Below are 23,735 nucleotides of genomic sequence, written 5' to 3'. Positions count from 1 at the left end.
ATGTCTAGTTTTTAGACCAAAATATCAAACTTAAGTGATTTTGTGCATAAAACAAGCAAAAAAAATCTGCCAATGGGGTAAGCAAATTTTTCTTGAATTTTTCTTGAATTTAGTGTTTAAGATTTTTTTGCTTACCCATTGCCAGATTTTTTTGCTTGTTTTATGCACAAAATCACTTTGATATTTTTGGTCTAAAAACTTACTTCTTTTCTTGGGTTGTTTTGCTCATCAAGAAAAAGCATCTTAATTTAAGAATTTTTAGATATTTTTACTGAAAACAAGACAAAAATACTAAGATTTTTTTTCTCGAAAATAATTTTTTGCAGTTTAAACAGTCAATTCCCCCCAAAAACTAAAATAATTATTATAAAACGGGCAGTTCTGGTTCTTCATTGTGATCTTTTTTTAGCTAAAATATCTGAGAGGTGATAAGAGAACAAATGAAGGTAGGATGAAACTTTTTTTTTAGTGTTGTTTGAAAGCGGATGGTCTGTTCTTTCATTTGATATTTTATGTTTATTTATAGAAGAAAATTTTTCTGCAAGGTATTAAACTAAAACTGGGTGGCAACTAAAAAAAAAAAAACGCTGACGGGGAAAGAGTTAAGCATGCTTCCAAGCATATTTGATCATCACTTCAACAGTTGCACGATATAAATGTTAATGTATAAATTAGATGAATGTTGGTTTATAAAATAAAAACCACAGTCTTAAATCATATTTTCATTGTGTCTTTGCTGCATCTGTGTTGCTTGGGAACTACGCTCTGTTTCAGTCACACTTGATTGTGATGAACTACTTTGTTTGTCGGAAGAGAAATATTTGTACTAATATAATGACAGCTTATTTGTGTTTTATTTTATAAAATCCCGCTAACGTTATGCATATGAAGTAACCGTTTTATAAAAGCAATAATCCCCGCGAAGCAGTGGGGTTACAGTGCATTTTATAACAGCTAAGGGGGTTTTAGGCACTCCGCTTCGCGTCTTGGGGCTTATTGCTTTATTATATCATTCACTCAGATGAAGCACATGCACATAAATACTGATTGTTTTACAAACTAATCTTTCAGAATATTATTTTCATTATGGTAATGAATCAATTAAATACAACTTTATGTATCATTTAATTAAAAATATCTGAAAATATCTCTTTATTAAAGTGTTAATAAAAACAGACTACATGGGAAGAGTGCTGAAAATGTAAAAACTGCTAGGTCTAATTGTATAGTAAGTTGGTTTGAGTATTGACAATTTCTTTGCCAAACTGGAAATCTGGCAACTTATAAAAGTTAGTTGTCGCCATTTAAGTTCGTTGTACTGTATCAATTGTAATGAAAGCAAACTTGTGTGCGTTTAACATTCACAATGTGTTATTATGATTCCAGCAGTGGTGTGTCTACCGTCTCCTCTCCTGAATTGGACTCTTCTGTATACTCCACATCAGAGTTCCAAATCTCAATCTGTCGTGCAAAAAATGCTCCATCCTTACAGCCCAAGAGAGATTTTTCTTGTTGAATCTTTCCTTTTACCAAGTTTTGTAGGTGGGGTACAGTGACCAATGTTGTATCATCTCTCGGCTGTGATCTCGCTTTCAACGTCTCAATCTGGTGAGGAGATATTACTGTGGCTATATCAGCAAAACAGACAACAACATGATTACACCATATTAAGCATTATAATGTACATTAAATTTCAGTTTTACATATTGAAAAAAACCATACACACAAAAAAAGGTGCTTTAAAGGTTCTTCACAGCGATGCCAAAGAAGAACTATTTTTGGTTCCTTAAAGGTGCAGTGTGTAATTTTTAGAAGGATCTCTTGACGGAAATGCAAAATGATATACAAAACTATATTATCAGGGGTGTATAAAGACCTTTCATAATGAACCGGTATGTGTTTATTACCTTAGAACGAGACCTTTTTATCTACATACACTGAGGGTCCCCTTACATAGAAGTCACCATTTTGTGCCGCCATTTTTCTACAGAAGCCCTTAACGGACAAATTTTTTTACTAAGTTGTCTCCGACGATGACATGTTTGTCTGGTGGCGGCTACTGTAGCTTCTCTATGTGTTTCAAAAGCGAGGGGTGAGCAGTGGACTAAGCCATTGGTTGCAATTCGTGACCTCACCACTAGGTGCCGCTAAAATGTACACACTGCATCTTTAAAGAAGCCTTAATGGGATAGTTCACCAAAAAATGTAAATCGTGTCATCATTTACTCACTCTCGAGTTGTTACAAACCTGTATACATTTCATTGTTCTGCTAAATACAAAGAAAGATATTTTGAACAATGTTTGTAACCAAACTGTTTTTGAGCACCATTGACTTCCATAGTATTTTTATTTCCTACTATGGATGCTAATGGTAATCCTTTTTACTGCTTGAATTCAAATATCTTCTTTTGTGTTTAGCAAAACAAAGAAATTTGTACAGGTTTTAAACAACTTAAGGGTGATTAAAAGATTACATATTTTGGGGGGGTGAACTATCCCTTTAAGGCAAAAGTTCTTATAAGGACCATTTATTTGATACCTTTTTATAATTTAAAGAACCTTTTTCACTACAAAGAACCTTTTCTACAGAACCATTTAGCAAAAATGTTTTTTTCTGTGGGATCTTGAGTGCACCACATCAATTTTGATGAAAACTTTAACTTTCCAAAGCTTAAAACAACAAAAGTTGCCTCTAGCACACAGTTTTAACTGTTTTTTTTTTTTACATATGACTGGTCTGTATTTTCACCTTCAAGGACATTTTCATTTCTCTCTTTTAGATTTTCCATTTCCCCTCTCACCGCTGACATCTGTCAAAGAAGAAAGTGTAAGACAATAATGAGATCTATAGACCAATTTCGTGTTTGCAAACAGAGATGACGTTTTTTTATGGGCGGAGCCAAACTGGTTGCAGAAAATGACTGCTCCGCAGTAGGGTTGTGAAGTCTTTTAGCATTAAACTGTGATTTTTATGGATCCGGTGTTCTGTCGAAGTCTGATTCCCCTATGTTTCCCTTTAGTGCACTGTTTCTTATAGCGTTTTAATCACGTTATGTTTATTTTTTAGATAGATAAAAAGTTTAAATGGCTTGGCTACTGATATGCATGTATGTAATGTATATGTATTGTTCTTTTTTTCTAAATCAATTATTTTTACAGTCTGAATCGCTAAAGTACATATAAAAGCAATACTATCATGTATTATATATAATAGCGTTTATTAAATATTTCATAATTTTCCTGTTTTCTATTATTTCTTCCTTATATTTATCTTACGTGTTTGTTCTAAAACTATTATAAACGTATTATGTTTAAACATATATTTAAAAGGCCTGTTTATATATTAATACATCGTGTGTGTGTGTGTGTGTGTGTGCGCTATATTTATATATTTATTAAGTATGTAAACATAATAATTTTAGAACAAACAGGAAGAAGACATAAGCTAAGATATAAGGAAATAAAAATAAATAATAGAAAACGAAAAAAGTATGAAATATTTTTAAAAATTGTGATATTATTGCTTTTTCAGTATAAAAAAAACATTTATTCTGAATAAATTATAATTGTAACGTGATAAAAACGCTATAAGAAACACATGGAGGGAACAGACTTCGACAGAACACCGGACATCTTCTCTACTTATTTTCTATTCTAATTATTAAAAGATTCCCAGATGATTTCCTCGCTCCATTCTGTCCGTTTAAGGGCTTATTGTAATCATAAACACCTACGTTTATCTTCAAATGATGTCTTCGACGAAGGTATTCTATAAAAATGAAAGCCATCTTTTTTGGCATTCTTATTCTGACACTTAACAGCACAACAGGACATTTTCTAGTGAGTTATCTTGCTCTTTTCACTCGTGTCTAATTCATTTCCATTGTTTTTCTGCAACCGCATTGCGCGCGCAGCTTGCAGTGACGTAACTGTGACGTCTACTCTTAATTGGTCTATATAAATCTCTGTCTAAATTGAATGAATTTAATAATACCACACAGCACTAAAATGATTTATTGTATTCTAAAGCGAGCAAAACATTTGGTTTTATTTTTGTTTACAACTATATACTTCACTACTGCATTCTTGCTTGACCTCTAAAGCAGCTTATGCTATCCCAGCATGCTCTTTGATTAAGACAAAATATTAGACTAGATTTCACAATGAGATTTTTTTTGTGTGCTTGCATATGCAGTTTTTTATGATATGTGACCCTGCCTGTGATAACCCCCTTAAAATTATTTTGTTGTGGCTTACTGTTTTCTACATAAAATCCTCCAACATAGATAAAGAACATTGTGTGAACATTTAACCTTGATATTTTGACTAAGTGAGGTCATGTCAAAGATTGAAATCAATGTTAAATCAATGAAATTAAACTTTGATGCTCCTAATCTCATCATTAGATGATAAGACTTATTTCAAAGACAGGGTCACATTTATATTTATTCATCAATTCATTTGATTCTAGACCAGAATTGAACAGTGTTATTTTGAGTATTTTTTTCAATTATATTTTGTATTTTTCAGCATAATCATCATCATTACTTGCCCGTGCATTTGTGCACTCTTCTCCATCAGCCATCTTTGATGCCCCATGATCAGCAAAAGTTTTAGAAGACGTCCCCTTGTCGGTTTTCAGACCTGAGGCCAGGGACCCTGCTGGGGCCACAAGGGGGTGCTAGGAGTCCACAAAAAAAGTAAGGTGTATTGTACACTGACTGTTTAAAACTAAACCTTTTCTGTCGATGGGGTGGTACCATAAGTTTCCATTTTGTACCTTTACATGTATACTTATCATAATGCAATCTTGTACCTTTTTGGGTTACTGTAATGTAATGATCTACTGTGTACCTTTATAAGGTACAGTTAGCTGTTTTGTACAATTTAATTGGTACAAAATTGTTCCTTAAGGTACACAATAGGTCCTTATGGCATAATATTGTACATTTCAATGTGTTGTATACCCATGCAAAAATGAACCTTTGATGGTATCACCCCCCCCCCCCCCTCCCCCCAGAGACTGAAAAGGTACATATTTATATTTTTCTTATATATTTTTTAGTGTATTATGGTGCTTAACATGATTATTTATTATATTGAGGTTTAAATGAAATAAATATTAATAGTGAACAAAGCAATAGTAATACAATAAATAAATTAGATTTTCAAAATGTCTCTCCTTAGATCTACATAATCTAACATATTGGGAAGATGTATATTTCAAAGGTGACATAGAATGATTGAACGGCGTATTTATCCTTGTTCTGTGATGTGACATGTGTACAAAAAAAAATTAGTTTGGGTCTGTAATGCCTTAGAACAGGAGTGGGGAACCCTGGGTCCTGGAGGGCCACTGTCCTGCAGAGTTTAGTTCCAACCCTAATCAAACACACCTTAATTTCACTTCCAAGTAATCCTGATGACTTTAATTTGATTTTTCAGGTGTGTTTAATTAGGGTTGGAACTAAACTCTGCAGGACAGTGGCCCTCCAGGACCAGGGTTCCCCACCCCTGCCTTAGAAGCTTCCTAAAAACCTCTCTCAGATAGCTCTATTAGGGTGGGGGATTTTAAACAAGTGGTTTTGCACATATTTGGCTCCCCCTACTGGCTTAACTTTCAATCTCATTACTGATTGGCTGACTTTGCTGCCATTCAAAAATGTAGCCAATTATTTTAAATTGGAGGGGCAGTGAGATGCCTGTGATGTCATAAGCATCAGTTTTTCAGATTTGGCCGTTTTCTGGCTGACATTTCTAAAAGAGGAATTTCCATGAGACTGAGATGTTTAGCATGTCTAGCACTTTTTGTATGTTTGTGAATGTGGGTAGACTACCATTATTCAACAAAGACAAGGTAAAAATGTTTTTTCATTCTCTGTCCCCTTTAAATACACAAACAGTTTTTGACCTCATGGTTTATGACCACCAAAAACCTAAACTTAAACCCAGTATTATTATCATTTGAAGGTATCCTAACCTTAATGCTTTCAGGATTTTGAACTCCATTTTCAAGCAAGCCACATCTTTTAGGCAACACTGGAGACCTTAGCATATATAAACACATGTAGATTTTGTGTTAAGGATCCTATATCTCTAAAACAGATATTTGTTTTTATGACAGTAAATTATGACAGCGGGAAAATTCCTGAGTTGACAACAGCAACACCTCCTCTTGTGCCAAGATTTATGAGATTTGTGAGATCAAAGCTTTGTCCTGTAAGTTTAGACCCAAAGACTTTAAACAAACAAAACATTTTTTTACATTATGTGAACTAAAAAGCTATTAAATATTATCATCATTTTGGTGTTACACATAGGTGTGACACTCAGAGACGTTTATCTTATCATTTTGTCTTATTTACATTGTTATTCTGTATTGAAAATACTCACATAAAGGAAAACTTTTTTTTATCACTTTAAAACTTTACCTAAAGAATCTGATGCAAGGATTGAGGCCCGCCTAACGAGGTGCGGGAAAATGTTTGGAATTACCCCACTGTCATAAATTCTTAGGTGGGTTATAAATCAAATTAATAGTTGACTGACAAAATTATTAAAATATAACTGACCTCTCTCCACGTTGCTCTCTCTCTTTGAACAGATTTTTGAGCTGTGCCACAGAAAGTATGAATAACAGTGAAGTATTATTGCAATCCTTTCTGAAGGAAAGTTTAGCAACATTTGTACACTGTTTTTTACCTGCTCAGTAACCAGCCTCCTTTGTTCATTAGGATCTACAAGGTCCAAACCAGCAGTTTTCTGGTTTTTGGTATCTGGTGGGGATTCTTTTACTGCATTCACCTTTATAAAGAAAGTTAACATTTGTAAAAATAAACTTACAATATACAATACTTTAAAGCATTTGTTAATCTCAGCACATGTTAATTCTAACATTTACTAATACATATGTAAAATCAAATCTTCTTTAGTTAACATTAGTTAAACAAAAAAATGTTTCATGCGTATCTCTCTCAGTACCTGTTGGAAACGATCAAGATCGTGCAGTTGTTGTAAAGCATGATTTTTCTCCTCCGTCAGCTTCTCTGTGGTCTTTCTGTATTCTTTAGTCATAAATCAAAAACCACAATTGGTGAAAACAGTCATCGAAAACAAATTATGATTCAATTATTCCAAAATGTTCCCCTCATCCAATGAGAACACAGCATCATACCTTCTAACAAAGCCTGCAGAGATTTAAAGTCTTCAGGATTGTGTTCATTGCTGACCACTTTTGCTTGTGAGTGCAGATCTTTATCTTTAAGAAGCTGCAGAGAAAACTGACATTTTAAAACTTCCAATATTCTTATTTATTCGCAACTTTAAATGTCATTGTACCTCCTGCTCGAGGTTTAATATCTTGATCTGAGCCTCTGCTTTTTCTGTTTCTCTCAGTATCTCAAGGTTCTTCAGATCTTGCTCTCTGTGGTATGAACAAAGAAGTAAGAGAATGACATGAAACATTTATTAAAGTCCGATATTAAATGTGTTCTCAGTTTGTCACATCACAGAAGGACCGGAGTCAATTATTCCTTGTATACCACGCTTACCACAAACATTGCTCTGGTGCCTATTTTAAAAACATTTGACAGGTAAGGTGTGCGGTTATTGAAAAATAATGCATACCCGTGGAACATTTCTCAACCAATCAGAATACATCATTCAACAGACCCGTGGTATAAGTGTTATTAACCACCCAGCCAAATTCGAATAATTAAAAAAACGGCAAGTTATCAAAATCTTGGAAAAACAGGCAGGATTCTCTGCTCTTAAACACTGGGGGCGTGTCTGCTGTCTGTGCTGAAACCACACCCACTTGTTCTCGCTCAACTTTCAAACACTTGAATAGATGCCCGCGTCGTACAAAGTCAATGCTATTTGCCTCAAATGCATCTTCGCCCAAGTTGAAAATATTCAACTCGAGCGAAAAATGTGCATGACACGAAGTTAAATCCCGCGTGTAATCTAGAGCGAGTAATGCTACGTACACACCAAACACGGGGCATCGCGTTACTCGTCGCGAGAATTAATTTTGTGTCATGCAAATGTTTAGCTCGAGTTGAATATTTTCAGCTTGGGCGAAGACGCGTTTGAGGCGAATAGCGCGTGTTTTCGCTGCTAACTCGCAGCCAATATCACGTCATTCGCATCGCCCCACACGAGGACACGTCTGATCGCGTCTTTGCATTGACTTTGTATGTAATCTACTCGCGCAATCGTTGAACTCGCATCTGGTGTGAACCCACAGTAACCGATGCCCTGCGTTTGGTGTGTACGTAGTTTTTGTTGCGGGGCCATCTAGTGCGTCATCGAGCCACCATTTAAACTGGGAAACTTTACTTTTTTTAAATATGCTAATTCTCCCCTAAAGTTAAACATTTGATTTTTACAGTTTTGGAATCCATTCAGCTGATCTCCAGGTCTGGCGGTACCACTTTTAGCATAAATTAGCATAATCCATTCAATTGGATCAGACCATTAGCATTGCGCTCAATAGTAACCAAAGAGTTTTGATATTTTTCCTATTTAAAACTTGACTCTACTGTAGTTACACCGTGTACTAAGACAGACGATAGATTAAAAGTTGCGTTTTCATTCTGGTGTAATAATCACGGACTTTGCTGCTGTACCATGGGAACACCGCTAAACTAGACATACTTTTGTCTAAGTTTATGATCTGTCTCTTCCAGTAGCTGCTCCAGTCTCTGCATCTCACCAATCTGCTGTGAGACCTGCACAACATTAAAGAAGTCTATCACAATAATGATGTCACATCTTCATCCAGCTATCAACCAATCAGACTGGACAGGTCCCACCTGACCGTGAGCAGACTGCAACTTAAGTTGGTGCTCCACCAGCTGGGTGTCTTTATTTTTTAGTGTGTCCCACACCTTCCTCGGCTTCTCCTTCAACTCTCTATCCAGCTCTTCAGAAGAAACCTTCGGACATCATTCATTCATCATTCGGACATTGTGTGTTTTCAAAACACTAAATAATTTCATTATATATGAGAAACATTTTAAGGATGAAATACTTTATTATTTTCTTGCTTTTGTTTCTTGACCTCTTCAAGTTCCTCCTGTGTGGAGGCTAACATCAACGACACATCCAGCCACCTCTCATTCCAGTGAGCTGCCATTTTTCTTAACTCCTCCTTTTTCTGTTCAAACCCCACCCTTGCACGATGTAGCTCCTCCTTCTTACTCTTACAATCCGCCTCCATAATTTGCACTTTTTTCTCCAGGTCTTGACATTTTACCTGCAGATTCTGATTCTCCTGCTTTAGATTGTCCTGCAGTTCCCTTAATATTCAGACATGGGTATAATTTTATTTTTAATAATAGTTGAATTTAAACTATACTTGGCTCTTATTCATCATATAATATCACATCATATTATTCATTCCCAATTTCCAAGACTGAGAAGAACATCTCACCTGTGTTGGCAGCATCTCTCCTTCAGCTCTCTAATCTCATCCTGAACTCCATCATTAACATTTTTCCTGAGTTCCTCCTTTTCTCCGAGGAGCTTCAAGCGCTCAGTCTCCAACGCTGCGATCTGATTGATCCGGATGAGTTTGTCTGCTTCCAGTTCATGTTGTTGTTTTAAGGTTACCTGTAGCCTCTCTGTAGCCTTGGTCAGATCAGATGAAAGCTTTTCATTCAGCTGAAAGTGTAAGGAGATTTCATCATGTTAAACAAATCCCTAACCCTATTAAACTTCTGTATGAAAATCGTAATTTGTAACTAGGTTGGTGACCTCTTTCATGGACATCATCTCCTCTTTCATGAATATGTTGTCTTTCTTCTCTCTGTTGGCTTGGTTTTTTACTTGAGACAGTTCAGTATGGAGCAAGTGTGTGACTTGCTCATTGAAGCTCTGCTTCCCTCTCTGCTCCCTCTGCAATTGCAGCTCCAAAGCCTGGACCTTCTGATGGAGCTCAGCCTTTTCCTATATAGTAGATCACAGAAGGGCCACTTATATATATATATATATATATATATATATATATATATATATATATATCACATGTACAAACTAAATTATTAAATCAAAAAATTATTAAATTAAGATGCTTTTTCTTGATGAGCAAAACGACCCAAGAAAATAAGTTTAGTTTTTAGACCAAAAATATCAAATGTAGATGATTTTGTGCATAAAACAAATTTCCTTAAACACTAAATAAATAAAAAAATCAGTGTTTAAGGAAATCTTTTTTGCTTACACCATTGCCAGATTTTTTTGCTTCTTTTATGCATCTAGTTTTTAAACCAAAAATATCAAATGTAAGTGATTTTGTGCATAAAACTAATTTCCTTAAACACTAAATAAAAGAAAAAAATCAGTGTTTAAGGAAAAAATTTTTGCTTACACCATTGGCAGATTTTTTTGCTTCTTTTATGCGTCTAGTTTTTAAACCAAAAATATCAAATGTAAGTGATTTTGTGCATAAAACTAATTTCCTGAAACACTAAATAAATAAAAAAATCAGTGTTTAAGGAATTTTTTTGCTTACACCATTGGCAGATTTTTTGGCTCCTTTTATGTGTGTAGTTTTTAGACCAAAAATATCAAATGTAAGTGATTTTGTGCATAAAACAAATTTCCTTAAACACTAAATAAATAAAAAAATCAGTGTTTAAGGAATTTTTTTGCTTACACCATTGGCAGATTTTTTGGCTCCTTTTATGTGTGTAGTTTTTAGACCAAAAATATCAAATGTAAGTTATTTTGTGCATAAAACAAATTTCCTTAAACACTAAATAAAAGAAAAAAATCAGTGTTTAAGGAAAAAATGTTTGCTTACACCATTGGCAGATTTTTTGGCTCCTTTTATGCGTCTAGTTTTTAGACCAAAAATATCAAATGTAAGTTATTTTGTGCATAAAACAAATTTCCTTAAACACTAAATAAAAGAAAAAAATCAGTGTTTAAGGAAAAAAATTTTGCTTACACCATTGGCAGATTTTTTTGCTTCTTTTATGCGTCTAGTTTTTAGACCAAAAATATCAAATGTAAGTTATTTTGTGCATAAAACAAATTTCCTTAAACACTAAATAAAAGAAAAAAATCAGTGTTTAAGGAAATTTTTTTGCTTACACCATTGGCAGATTTTTGCGCTTCTTTTATGCACAAAATCACTTAAATTTGATATTTTTGGTCTAAAAACTAGACTTATTTTCTTGGGTCGTTTTGCTCATCAAGAAAAAGCATCTTAATTTAAGAATGTTTTGATATTTTTACTGAAAAGACAAAAATACTAAGAAATGTTTCACATTCAGTGAATGCATTAAATGTTTGCTTTCAAATACGGATCATACCAGACCTGTACAAGGCGGTCTTTGTCCATTAAAGCTCCAGTTAGTTTGGCCTTAAGATCATGTTGACTATCCTCCAGCCTTCGTGTCTTAGAGGACAAAATGTCTCTTTCCTGAAAAAGGGAAAAAAATGATTAAGTTTCACAACATATACTGCAAAAAATGTATTTTTGTCTTGTTTTCAGTACAAATATCAAAAAATTCTTAAATTAAGATGTATTTTCTTGATGAGCAAAATGAACAAAATATATATATATAATTTATTGAATTTGTGCTTAAAACTAGGAAAATATCTGCCAATGGGGTGAGAAAAAAAATTCTTGAACTTTTTTCTTAAACACTTAATTCAAGAAACATTTTCTCACCCCATTGGCAGTTATTTTTGCTTGTTTTAAGCACACATTCACTTGAATGTAAAAAGAATAAAAAAATTCTTAGATCAAGATGCAGTCAATATATTTAGTTTTTAAACAAAAATTGTCAAATTTAAGGGAATTTGTGCATAAAACAAACTCTGCCAATGGCCTAAGAAAAACACTTAATTCAAGAAAAAATCTAGAAAATTTCTTAACCTATGTGCAGATTTATTTGCTTGTTTTAAGCACAAATCACTTTTATTTTATATATTTCACTTATTTTGCTAAATATCATGGATTTTATCAACTGGTCTCTCGACGCTTCTTCTCGACAAGAAGCTTGGGTTCAGGGGAACCTGACTGCCCTGCCGGAACGTTCGCACCTGGCAATACGATAGACGCGTGGGAGAGGTGGCGGGTTGTGTATCTGGTGGCTCTTTCTGTGGAGGTCATTGAAGATATCCACCTATTCGGAACCATGATAACAGGTTTTCTGCTGATTGGATTAGGCATTGCCCTGGTTTTTCCGAGGGATTCAGAAAACAGTAACAGCTGTCCAAAACCTCACAAGGCTGCCCGTCATGATTGAAGCCGTGGGAAGAGCGGTCAGCACTGAGACTGGGACCATTAACCGCAATATGGATAACATCATGGAGAAGTTCATGGCTTTGCAAAGGCAAACGGAACGATTCGGAGACCAGAATGTACTAAGAGAGTAGTCGTGTAAATTGGAATGCATCTACTCGCCCCAAGACCAAACAATCCAAATCTTATCTGCTTTCGCCTCCCCTTAATCAGCACTTGCCTCGGCCAAGGCCACTGTTGGAACAGAAAGTCCACCGGAAGAGCACTGCAGTGAGACGCTCTTGCGTTCTTCCACAGACACCTGTTGATAGTTGACTCAGTCTGTGACCTGATCAAGGCCGTCTCCATGGCAATTTGCTTTGTATCGCTATGGGAATCTTGCGGACTGAGGCATCTTGAATTGATGCCGGGAGTAGCGACTCTCCAGGCCTACACATACAAGAACTTTTACATAAGCCCTTTTCACACAGGCATTCCGGAAAATACATCCTGGATTTTTCCGGGATCGTTAGATTTTTTGTTCATTCACACTGCCAATGATCTTCTACGCAGCATCTGAAGTTTAGATATATTTATTATTTCTTTCTCCAGAAACCACTCGCATGCATTTTTGTTTATGATAAGACTATAAAGGAGCGCGTGAACGCACAGTTCTATGCTGGTGAATGATCTCAGCCTCAGAGTGGATATTTGACCTGATCTCTGCTTTAATCCAGTTTTCAGACATTTCTCATCGTAATTGTAAATATGCATTTAAACCCCCCGTTTTGAGGAGCTGAACGATATCTCTTGTTGGGATGATGCGCGGGCATTTTTGTTTATTATAATATTAAATGAATGATCTCCGCTTCAGCGTGGTAAGTGACGAGCTAACTTACCTGATATCTACCTCAGTCCAGTTTGCTGACATTTCTTGTCGTGAATGTTGTATTGCATGGTAATCCCTCATTTTAAAGAGTTGAACCCACTTCATGTTGCCATGACATGTTGTTTATGCATCTCATTTATCATTTCCTGATAACTGCTTCAATCTAGTTTGCGACATTTCTCATTGTGAATGTTGATATACATGTAAATCTCTCGTTTTAAATAGCTGAACCATAACTTTTGTTGTGATGATGCGCGCGTCCTCACTACGACACGCCCATTACGGCATTTTTTCGGCTTCTTGTTCACACAGAGGGTTTTCCGTGTATCTTACTAGGTCCTCTTTCCGGCAATGATCCCAGAAGATTTACGGGACGTGATTGTGTTCACACAGAAGCTTGTCTGGCAATTTTACGGGTATTTTCCGGGACCAAAGGTCTGCGTGTATGGGGTTATACATACATACATACGCACGCACATAAACAAAGATATTCATTCAACCCCCACACCCCCCATCCCACGCCGCTTTATACCACCAGTCTGACAAGCTGGTATGTGACCAGCGTCGATAATGGGTGCAGGACCAGATGGCTGCTTGCCTGTGCTGGGTTACCTCCACCCCCCACTCCCCTCCCCTGTTGCAAATCGTGTGTTTTTCATGCTGTACTGATTATGTTCTTATGTTGCTGATGTTTTTTCTGTTCCCACACTGTACCTCCCACGGGGGCATAGTCTGGAAGTTTTTTTCTCTCCTCCCCTCCCTCATGTTATGCTGTATTTCTTCTTCAATCCCGTCTTCTTGTCCTGTCCTCCACAGTCATATTTTATGTACTGTATCTATGGACAGGTTGATGGCTAATTTCGCTGGTATCTGTGACCAATGACAATAATGGGCTACTACTAATCAAGAAAATGCATGTTGATTTAAGATATTTTAGATATTTGAACTAAAAACAAAACAAAAATAATAAGTAAGAAAGTCATTTTTTGCAGTGTATGAGATGGTACATTGCAAAAAATGACTTTCTTACTTAGTATTTTTGTTTTGTTTTCAGTAGAAATATCTAAAATTTCTTAGATCAAGATTTTCTTGATGAGCAAAATGACCTAAGAAAATAATACTCGTTTTTAGACAAAAAATATACAATTTAAGTGAATTTGTGCTTAAAACAAGCAAAAATATCTGCCAATGGGGTGAGAAAATTTTACTTGAATTAAGTGTTTAAGAAAAAAGAAATCTTATTTCACAATTTTTTTTCTCACCCTTATTGGCAGATATTTTACCTTGTTTTAAGGACAATTTTACTTAAATTGTATATTATTTGTCTTAAAACTAGACTTATTTACTTAGGTCGTTTTGCCCATCAAGAAAAAGCATCTTAATTTAAGAATTTTTTGATATTTCTACTGAAAACAAGACAAAAATACTAAGTAAGAAAGTCATTTTTTTGCATTGTATAGCACACACTGCAAAAAAAAATTTTCAATTAAAAAATTCTTAGTATTTTTGTCTTGTTTTCAGTAAAAATATAAAAAAATTCTTAAATTAAGATGCTTTTTCTTGATGAGCAAAACGACCCAAGAAAATAAGTCTAGTTTTCGGACCAAAAATATCAAATTTAAGTGATTTTGTGCATAAAACAAGCAAAAAATCTGCCAATGGGGTAAGCAAATTTTTCTTGATTTTGTCTTGAATTTAGTGAAAAATAAGATTTTTTGCTTACCCCATTTGCAGTTTTTTTTTTTGCTTGTTTGATGCACAAAATCACCTAAATTTGATATTTTTGATCTAAAAACTAGACTTATTTTCTTGGGTCATTTTGCTCATATAGAAAAAGCATCTTAATTTAAGAATTTTTAGATATTTTTTCTGAAAACAAGATAAAAATACTAAAGAATTTTTTTTCTTGAAAATCATTTTTTGCAGTGCAGCTCTCTGTCATAAATCGTGTAGCTCAACTGACAGAGAAAGGCGCTAAAAAGGCCAACACTGTGCGTTCAAATCTGAGGGAACACAAAAACTAAATGAAATATAGTTTAAATGTACTGCCAGGTGTTTAAATCCAAACGTTTTACCAGCTCTATTTGTTCCAGGTGGATGCAAGACTCTTTCAACTGGTCTTCTAGTTCTGCTTGGACCTGGACAGACTGGTTCAGTCTTTGGTTCTGCTCCTGTTTTTGGTTCATGGCTTCTTGATTTTCCTGTTTTGAGATGTGAAAACCCAGCTAAAGACATTTTTGTGATTTATTGTTTTCTACATAAAATCAATCTACGTAAAGGACATTCTGTGAGAATATAACCTTGATATCCTTAATATTAACTGAGTAAGGTCATGTCAAAGATTAAAATCAAGGTAAAATCAATGAGTGAAAAATATACATCTCATAATAAAATTATGAGACTTTAGCCTGGATTTCACACACAGGGTCATGTATTGAAAACAGTGTTTGACCTCCTGAAAAGACTGAAGCTGTCTTAATGCATTATTTTTTTCATATTCAAGCTCTTCTGCTCTCTCTTCTGTCCTTCTGAGAGCTTCTCTAAGCTTCTTTATTTCTTTCTCAGTCTGCTTTTGTCCCTGATGGAGACAACATCATATACAACATGTTCATATACTTTTCTAAAATTTTATTTGTATTTTTTTTAACTGTATGTATATACGTGATATATGATGCAAGACTGTTAAAGTCTGATATTAAAAGTTTTTTGCTGTACACACTATGATTTACCTCTCTGATGATTTCATCTTTTGTAATAGGCAAAGTGTTGCTGAGTGGGGGTTTTGGATTTGGTGATGTAGGTAAAGTCCTTCTCTCCAGGTTGGATCTCATCTTTAAAATGTCCAACTCTAGCTGCAGGACCCTTGGAAGGAATAAAATTAAAGGGAAATATACAGGCCATATTTTGATCAGGGTTCAATAAATGATAAGCGATTCAGTAGCATGCATTTTAGTTTTTTGATAAGGAAGTAATTCCATACATTATGTTACATCACAGACTTTGTTCATGTATAACTCACTTGTCATGTAATTCTGTTCGTTTGCGGCTTTCTTCAAAGCGGCTCTCGTCTGTTGCTTTTCTATCTTGTTGAAGAACACTCACTGTTTCAGACGGCTGCTGCAAGGAGAGGAAAACAATAAAGATGCACTGCAAAAAAAATTACTTTCTTACTTAGTATTTTTGTCTTGTTTTAAGTAAAAAAAATTAAATTAAGATGTATTTCTTGATGAGCAAAATAAGTTTAGTTTGAAGACAAAAAATAAAACATGTAAGCGAATTCGTGCTTAAAACAAGCAAAAAAATATATTTTTGTCTAAACACTAGACTTATTTTCCTAGTTAATTTTGCTCATTAAGAAAATACATCTTCATTTAAGAATTTTAAGAAATTTTTACTGAAAAAAAGACAAAAATACTAAGTAAGAAAGTAATTTTTTGCACTGTGCAGGTTTGTGAAGGAGAACAGCACCTTTAAAAAGAAGCTACGTGACTGTACTGTATTTATATACTGCAAACAAAATTCAAGAAAAAAAAATTCTTAGTATTTTTGTCTTGTTTTCAGTAAAAATATCAAAAAATTCTTGAATTAAGATGCTTTTTCTTGATGGGCAAAACGACCCAAGAAAATAAGTCAGTTTTAAAGCATCTTAATTTAAGAATTTTAAGAAATTTTTACTGAAAACAAGACAAAAATACTAAGTAAGAAAGTAATTTTTTGCACTGTGCAGGTTTGTGAAGGAGAACAGCACCTTTAAAAAGAAGCTACGTGACTGTACTGTATTTATATACTGCAAACAAAATTCAAGAAAAAAAAATTCTTAGTATTTTTGTCTTGTTTTCAGTAAAAATATCAAAAAATTCTTGAATTAAGATGCTTTTTCTTGATGGGCAAAACGACCCAAGAAAATAAGTCTAGTTTTAAAGCATCTTAATTTAAGAATTTTAAGAAATTTTTACTGAAAACAAGACAAAAATACTAAGTAAGAAAGTAATTTTTTGCACTGTGCAGGTTTGTGAAGGAGAACAGCACCTTTAAAAAGAAGCTACGTGACTGTACTGTATTTATATACTGCAAACAAAATTCAAGAAAAAAAAATTCTTAGTATTTTTGTCTTGTTTTCAGTAAAAATATCAAAAAATTCTTGAATTAAGATGCTTTTTCTTGATGGGCAAAACGACCCAAGAAAATAAGTCTAGTTTTAAAGCATCTTAATATAAGAATTTTAAGAAATTTTTACTGAAAACAAGACAAAAATACTAAGTAAGAAAGTAATTTTTTGCACTGTGCAGGTTTGTGAAGGAGAACAGCACCTTTAAAAAGAAGCTACGTGACTGTACTGTATTTATATACTGCAAACAAAATTCAAGAAAAAAAAATTCTTAGTATTTTTGTCTTGTTTTCAGTAAAAATATCAAAAAATTCTTGAATTAAGATGCTTTTTTTGATGGGCAAAACGACCCAAGAAAATAAGTCTAGTTTTAAAGCATCTTAATATAAGAATTTTAAGAAATTTTTACTGAAAACAAGACAAAAATACTAAGTAAGAAAGTAATTTTTTGCACTGTGCAGGTTTGTGAAGGAGAACAGCACCTTTAAAAAGAAGCTACGTGACTGTACTGTATTTATATACTGCAAACAAAATTCAAGAAAAAAAAATTCTTAGTATTTTTGTCTTGTTTTCAGTAAAAATATCAAAAAATTCTTGAATTAAGATGCTTTTTCTTGATGGGCAAAACGACCCAAGAAAATAAGTCTAGTTTTAAAGCATCTTAATTTAAGAATTTTAAGAAATTTTTACTGAAAACAAGACAAAAATACTAAGTAAGAAAGTAATTTTTTGCACTGTGCAGGTTTGTGAAGGAGAACAGCACCTTTAAAAAGAAGCTACGTGACTGTACTGTATTTATATACTGCAAACAAAATTCAAGAAAAAAAAATTCTTAGTATTTTTGTCTTGTTTTCAGTAAAAATATCAAAAAATTCTTGAATTAAGATGCTTTTTCTTGATGGGCAAAACGACCCAAGAAAATAAGTCTAGTTTTAAAGCATCTTAATATAAGAATTTTAAGAAATTTTTACTGAAAACAAGACAAAAATACTAAGTAAGAAAGTAATTTTTTGCACTGTGCAGGTTTGTGAAGGAGAACAGCACCTTTAAAAAGAAGCTACGTGACTGTACTGTATTTATATACTGCAAACAAAATTCAAGAAAAAAAAATTCTTAGTATTTTTGTCTTGTTTTCAGTAAAAATATCAAAAAATTCTTGAATTAAGATGCTTTTTCTTGATGGGCAAAACGACCCAAGAAAATAAGTCTAGTTTTAAAGCATCTTAATATAAGAATTTTAAGAAATTTTTACTGAAAACAAGACAAAAATACTAAGTAAGAAAGTAATTTTTTGCACTGTGCAGGTTTGTGAAGGAGAACAGCACCTTTAAAAAGAAGCTACGTGACTGTACTGTATTTATATACTGCAAACAAAATTCAAGAAAAAAAAATTCTTAGTATTTTTGTCTTGTTTTCAGTAAAAATATCAAAAAATTCTTGAATTAAGATGCTTTTTCTTGATGGGCAAAACGACCCAAGAAAATAAGTCTAGTTTTAAAGCATCTTAATTTAAGAATTTTTTGATATTTTTACTGAAAACAAGCCAATAAAACTAAGAAATGTTTTCTTGAAAGTCATTTTTTGCAGTGTATATGATAAATGATACAAAACTGTTGAAGTCTGAGTAAAGTAATGCACTGCAAAAAAATTAAATAAAACATTTTCTTAGTATTTTTGTCTTGTTTCCAGTAAAAATATCTAAAAATTATTAAATGAAGATGCTTTTTCTTGATGAGCAAAACGACCCAAGAAAATAAGTCTAGTTTTTAGACCAAAAATATCAAATTTAAGTGATTTTGTGCATAAAACAAGCAAAAAAATCTGCCATTGGGTAAGTAAGTGCATTTAGTGTTTAAGAAAATTGTTTAAGATTTCTTTGCTTACACCATTGGCAGATTTTTTTGCTTGTTTATGCACAAAATCACTCAAATTTGATTTTTAGATATTTTTACTGAAAACAAGACAGAAATACTAAGAATTATTTTTCTTGAAAAGCATTTTTTGCAGTGTGTTCACTTAAATGAAGATGTTTTTTCTTGATGAGCTAATAAATAAGTCTAGTTTTTAGACCAAAAAATTTAAAATTTAAGTGATTTTGTGCATAAAAAGAGCAAATAAAATCTGCCAATGAGGGTAAGCAAAAAAAAACTTGAACATTTTTCTTAAACACTAAATTCAAGAAAAATTTGCTTACTGGCAGATTGTTTTTGCTTGTTTTATGCACAAAACACTTAAATTTTATATTTTTGGTCTAAAAACTAGACTTATTTTCTAGCTCATCAAGAAAAAGCATCTTAATTTAAGAAGTTTTAGATCTTTTTACTGAAAACAAGACAAAACTACTAAGTAAGAAAGTCATTTTTTGCAGTGTGGTGGTACACATTATGTTCCATAGTATGATAAACAAATACTATGGAAGTCAATGGGTACCGCCAACAGTGTGTGTACCATAAGTCAAGATATCTTCATTTGTGTTCAACAGAATAAAGAAACTCATACAGGTTCAGAACAACATAGGGGGATGATGACAAATATTTGTATTATAGGGTAAACTATCCCTTTAAAGCATAAACCAAAATTACAACTTTGAAAGTGTTAAAAATCTGATATCTGTACCTTATGCTTTAGTTCCAGAAGATGTGAGATGTTGTGGCTTTGTTGAAGCTGCATCTCTCTGGTTTTTAGAAGGTCTGTCTGAGCTTCCAGGTGACTTTTGGTCTCTCGCAGTCTCTGGATGAGCTCTACTCGTCTAATACTGCTTTTCTCAAGATCAGCTTTGAGCTTAAAATCTTCTGTAGTAGTAGAGTGTGATCGTGGAGCACCTTCTGGAGCCAGACGAGATCCAGATGGCCATCTCTGCATGCCCAGGGATCCCGTACTTTCCTGTCCATACTGGTTGCTGAGAGAGCCGAGTTACGGAAAACATTCATTATTAACAATCACACATGAATCAAACAATATACAAGTTGTGTAATTGTTTAAACACTAACCTGCTGATTTCCGAGCGGTGATTTGATCCAGATAATCCTATGCAACTCCATGCTGAAGACTTCTAAAAGAGTTATAATATTACATATACTTGCACATATAACACTGAAATGTTGGACTAATGTCTACGCATACCTGATTTTCATACCTTGTTGTCCCAAAAGTCAAGATCTGAGAAAGCAATGGGACTTGAAGATCTAAGAGCATTCTGTGAAGATTCACGACTCAAGTCAGCGACCCATCCCGGGTCACTCCTGTGTCCCAAAGGTGAGAGCCTACGTCTCTCGTCTCTCCACATGGCCGTATTCACAAGAGCTCTAAAATGAGTTTTCCTTAACAAATGCAGATGTAAGCCACTCAGTCACCCTCCCCTGTCTTGCCCTTATACAACACAATTTCACACTAACCAGAGAGTTCTAACCCAACATGCCAGGGTAACATAACACCAAAACAATCCCTTGTGTTTTTGTTGTTGTTACATGCATGCATGCATGGTTTTTAGAAATCAGGTAGCATTAAAATTAAGGGAATAAGGGTAGACTACTCATACCTTTTGTATCCTTGGTTTTGGTTGTTTATTATCCTTTTCTCTGCTTCAGTGCTTTACACACTCAATACTTTGCAATTGGCTTCCTTATTAAGCAGGCAGGGCTGTTCAAAGTAAAGCTCTAGCAAGTCTCTATGGTGATGGCCCTATACAAGACACAGAGAGTGTTTGTCCAGCCCACCTCTTCAGTGAACAATCATTTTGAGGATTATTTATGGAAGGTATGATTACTATGACAAAGCTTCAGCGTGTACCTGTAATAATGTTACTGGCACTGGTTCTCTCTGAATGGTGCTAGCTGTGTCAGACAGAAGTCTTTAAATGATAATGCGATAAGTCGTTCCACTGGAAATATTAATAATTTGTGATTTAAATATATATCTTTTCATATATTATTTATGTTTTCCACCTGGTTTTTTATTATTTTGTTTTTATTATTGTTGGCTCTAAAGACAAGATGTTGAATGCTCCCTCATTTGGTCGCTTTGTAAAAATACTAAATGGGGTCGCACACCAGCGCTGCGCCGCACCGTTCTAAAAAACTCAAACACATTGTTTTCTATGAGTATACGCACACCGGCGCCGACAGGTGGCGCCTGTCCATGCCGCCCAGCTACGACTGAGGAAGTTGCTCAAATCCCTGTTGCGCCACAGAGCGGCTCTCACATAGTTTAACATTAAATAACATCATATTTGTCCCAAATCATTAATGATTAACATTGGCTGCTAAAGTATATTCTGCATTTTGAAGTAGAAGCTATGTGACGAAGCTTGCGCTATTAAATGTTCCGGTTTACGATACCTCCGAGTTGTCCTAAACGCGACTCGACGCTGAGCTGCGCGACCGGTGTGCGACCCCCTTAAGTTTCCTAAGCCTCCTAAAATCAATAATTAGCCTACTTATTTTGAAATATTGAATGTTGTTTACATTTTGCAATATGTTATTTAAATTTAAATAAGAAATTATATAAATTATAAAAATATGTAAAAAAAAAATGTAATAATAAATAAATGAAATTGTTCCCAAATTATTTAACATTTTTATTTTAAATGTAAAATGTATTGCAAAAATTTAATAAAATAAAAATAAAAATTTTATTTTGTTAAAACTGAAAGAAAATGCCATGTCGAAAAAATTAGCAATGCTATGTTTCTCAATAATTACCATATTCACATAAAATGAAATTTACGCAAAACACCAAGATACGTTTAAAAAAAAATTATAGTACTAACAAAGACAACCATTTACAAAGAGAAAACTCTTATGTTGACTGAGATCGATATTTATTTACAGTATTTATTACAGTTTTGCATCTTTTTAAAAGTGAGTGCTCCGATTGGTGGAGCAGCCGTGTGCATGTCATCGGCCGTTTCTCAATCTAGGTAGCATTTGCAGGCTGCATACGTCATCTAGACTGTCCTATTTCAGAATATTAACAATCATAAACTTGACTGTTATTCTTTGTTAATCGTAAATTGTTGTAATATGCTTATGTCTTGCGAATTTATTTCTCAGTGAACTTGAAAAACAAGCTTGATGACGTATGCAGCCAGCATTTACGACCTCCAGAGACTGCAGCCTTCGGATTGAGAAACGGACATGGTTCACGTTCGTTGACGTCACTTGTATTCTACACCAGTCTGCGCGTGCGCGGTAGACATGTGAGAACGAGAAGCTGTTTGGGAACATGAAGTAAAATGTTGTCGAGCAAATTTAAAATCGTTTTTATATACTGTCGAAATGTACAGGGTAATAGGCACGTGGTTACGCGTTCGTTCCTTTTCTAATGCCTTTCAGTGTTCTTTGAAGCGCCATTATTTCTGCAACAACAAATCAGAGGACGCCTTAAAGACCTTTATTGTAGACAACACAGAAATAGTAAACAGCCGAAGTTTAACCCCAGAGATTTCTTTAAGGCTCATCACACCCAACTGCCGGTTTTGGACAGAGAAACCTGAACTATGGCCTTTCACTGATCCTTTTTGGGCAATATATTGGCCAGGTGGACAAGCACTTGCTAGGTAATAGTCTTTAAAGCAGCACATTTGAAATGATGAAGGTTATCCCATATCTGTTGTATATTTTTGTATTTACAATAGTACATTTATACTGTAGTACAGTATTTTAATGTTTTTACTGTAGTAAATACTATAGTATATACCTTGATATGTACTATAGTAAAATACTACATTATCTACTACATAAAAGTATACTACAGTATTTTGTTATGTGGCATTGTAAATCTTGCCAAATTGCATACTATCGTTAAATCTACTCTCATTTTTGGTTTATAATTCATTAAAACATTTTTTGCATAGGTATCTCTTAAATAACCCAGAGGTTTCTAGAGGTAGAAGAGTTTTGGATCTTGGTTGTGGCTGTGGAGCGTCAGCCATTGCTGCCAAACTCACTGGAGCTTCCCATGTGGTGGCCAACGATGTTGATCCAAGTAAGGGTTTTTGCACAAATGACCTCCTTACTACACATTAGTTTCCTTGTAACTAAACATACACATTACATAAATGCTTTGTTTGATTTGATTTCAGTTGCTACTGTTGCCACCAAAATGAACTGTGAACTGAACGGACTGGATCCCTTGCCATGTGTCACAGAGAATATGATTGGTTCAAAGCCTTATAACTGGGACCTCATTCTTTTAGGAGATATGTTTTATGATGAAGTTCTGGCTGATGACCTGCATCAGTGGCTCCACAAATGCATTTGCGCACATGGTACGCAGGTGCTTATTGGTGACCCGGGACGAGCTCAGTTTGAGAGCCATAACATTAGAAAACTATTACATAAGGTTGCTCAGTTTGAGTTACCGGACTCGGTCAAAGAGGAGAATTATGGACTAACTAGTAGCACAGTGTGGTATTACAAACCCGACCCTTAATATTTTCATTTTTATGTGTGGACATTTATTTGTCTTTTGGTAATCGTGCGCTTGTTAATATGTTTTT

The 23,735-nt window shown here is 34.2% G+C and overlaps 2 protein-coding genes across 2 annotated transcripts; one reads left to right on the top strand and one right to left on the bottom strand.

Moving 5' to 3' along the window:
• Positions 1-4,511: 4,511 nt before the first annotated feature.
• On the bottom strand, positions 4,512-20,971 carry LOC135781493 (uncharacterized). Its single transcript, XM_073813396.1, has 19 exons — positions 20,227-20,971; positions 19,853-20,135; positions 16,148-16,245; positions 15,858-15,990; positions 15,581-15,706; positions 15,204-15,329; positions 11,328-11,432; positions 9,761-9,952; positions 9,438-9,667; positions 9,036-9,303; positions 8,818-8,940; positions 8,660-8,733; positions 7,340-7,424; positions 7,176-7,269; positions 6,983-7,065; positions 6,704-6,805; positions 6,574-6,614; positions 5,982-6,048; positions 4,512-4,682 (listed from the first exon to the last, which is right to left on the bottom strand). Exons 2-19 carry the CDS (start codon positions 20,096-20,098, stop codon positions 4,512-4,514), a joined length of 2,364 nt encoding a protein of 787 aa, XP_073669497.1. The 5' UTR covers positions 20,099-20,135; positions 20,227-20,971.
• Positions 20,972-22,421: 1,450 nt separating this feature from the next.
• On the top strand, positions 22,422-23,693 carry etfbkmt (electron transfer flavoprotein subunit beta lysine methyltransferase). Its single transcript, XM_065292007.2, has 3 exons — positions 22,422-22,793; positions 23,091-23,221; positions 23,319-23,693. Exons 1-3 carry the CDS (start codon positions 22,513-22,515, stop codon positions 23,666-23,668), a joined length of 762 nt encoding a protein of 253 aa, XP_065148079.1. The 5' UTR covers positions 22,422-22,512; the 3' UTR covers positions 23,669-23,693.
• The last annotated feature ends 42 nt before the right edge of the window (positions 23,694-23,735 follow it).

Source organism: Paramisgurnus dabryanus, chromosome 23 (genome assembly GCF_030506205.2).
Source record: "Paramisgurnus dabryanus chromosome 23, PD_genome_1.1, whole genome shotgun sequence".
NCBI classification, from domain to species: Eukaryota; Metazoa; Chordata; class Actinopteri; order Cypriniformes; family Cobitidae; genus Paramisgurnus; species Paramisgurnus dabryanus.
This window is presented reverse-complemented; position numbering and strand designations above follow the sequence as displayed.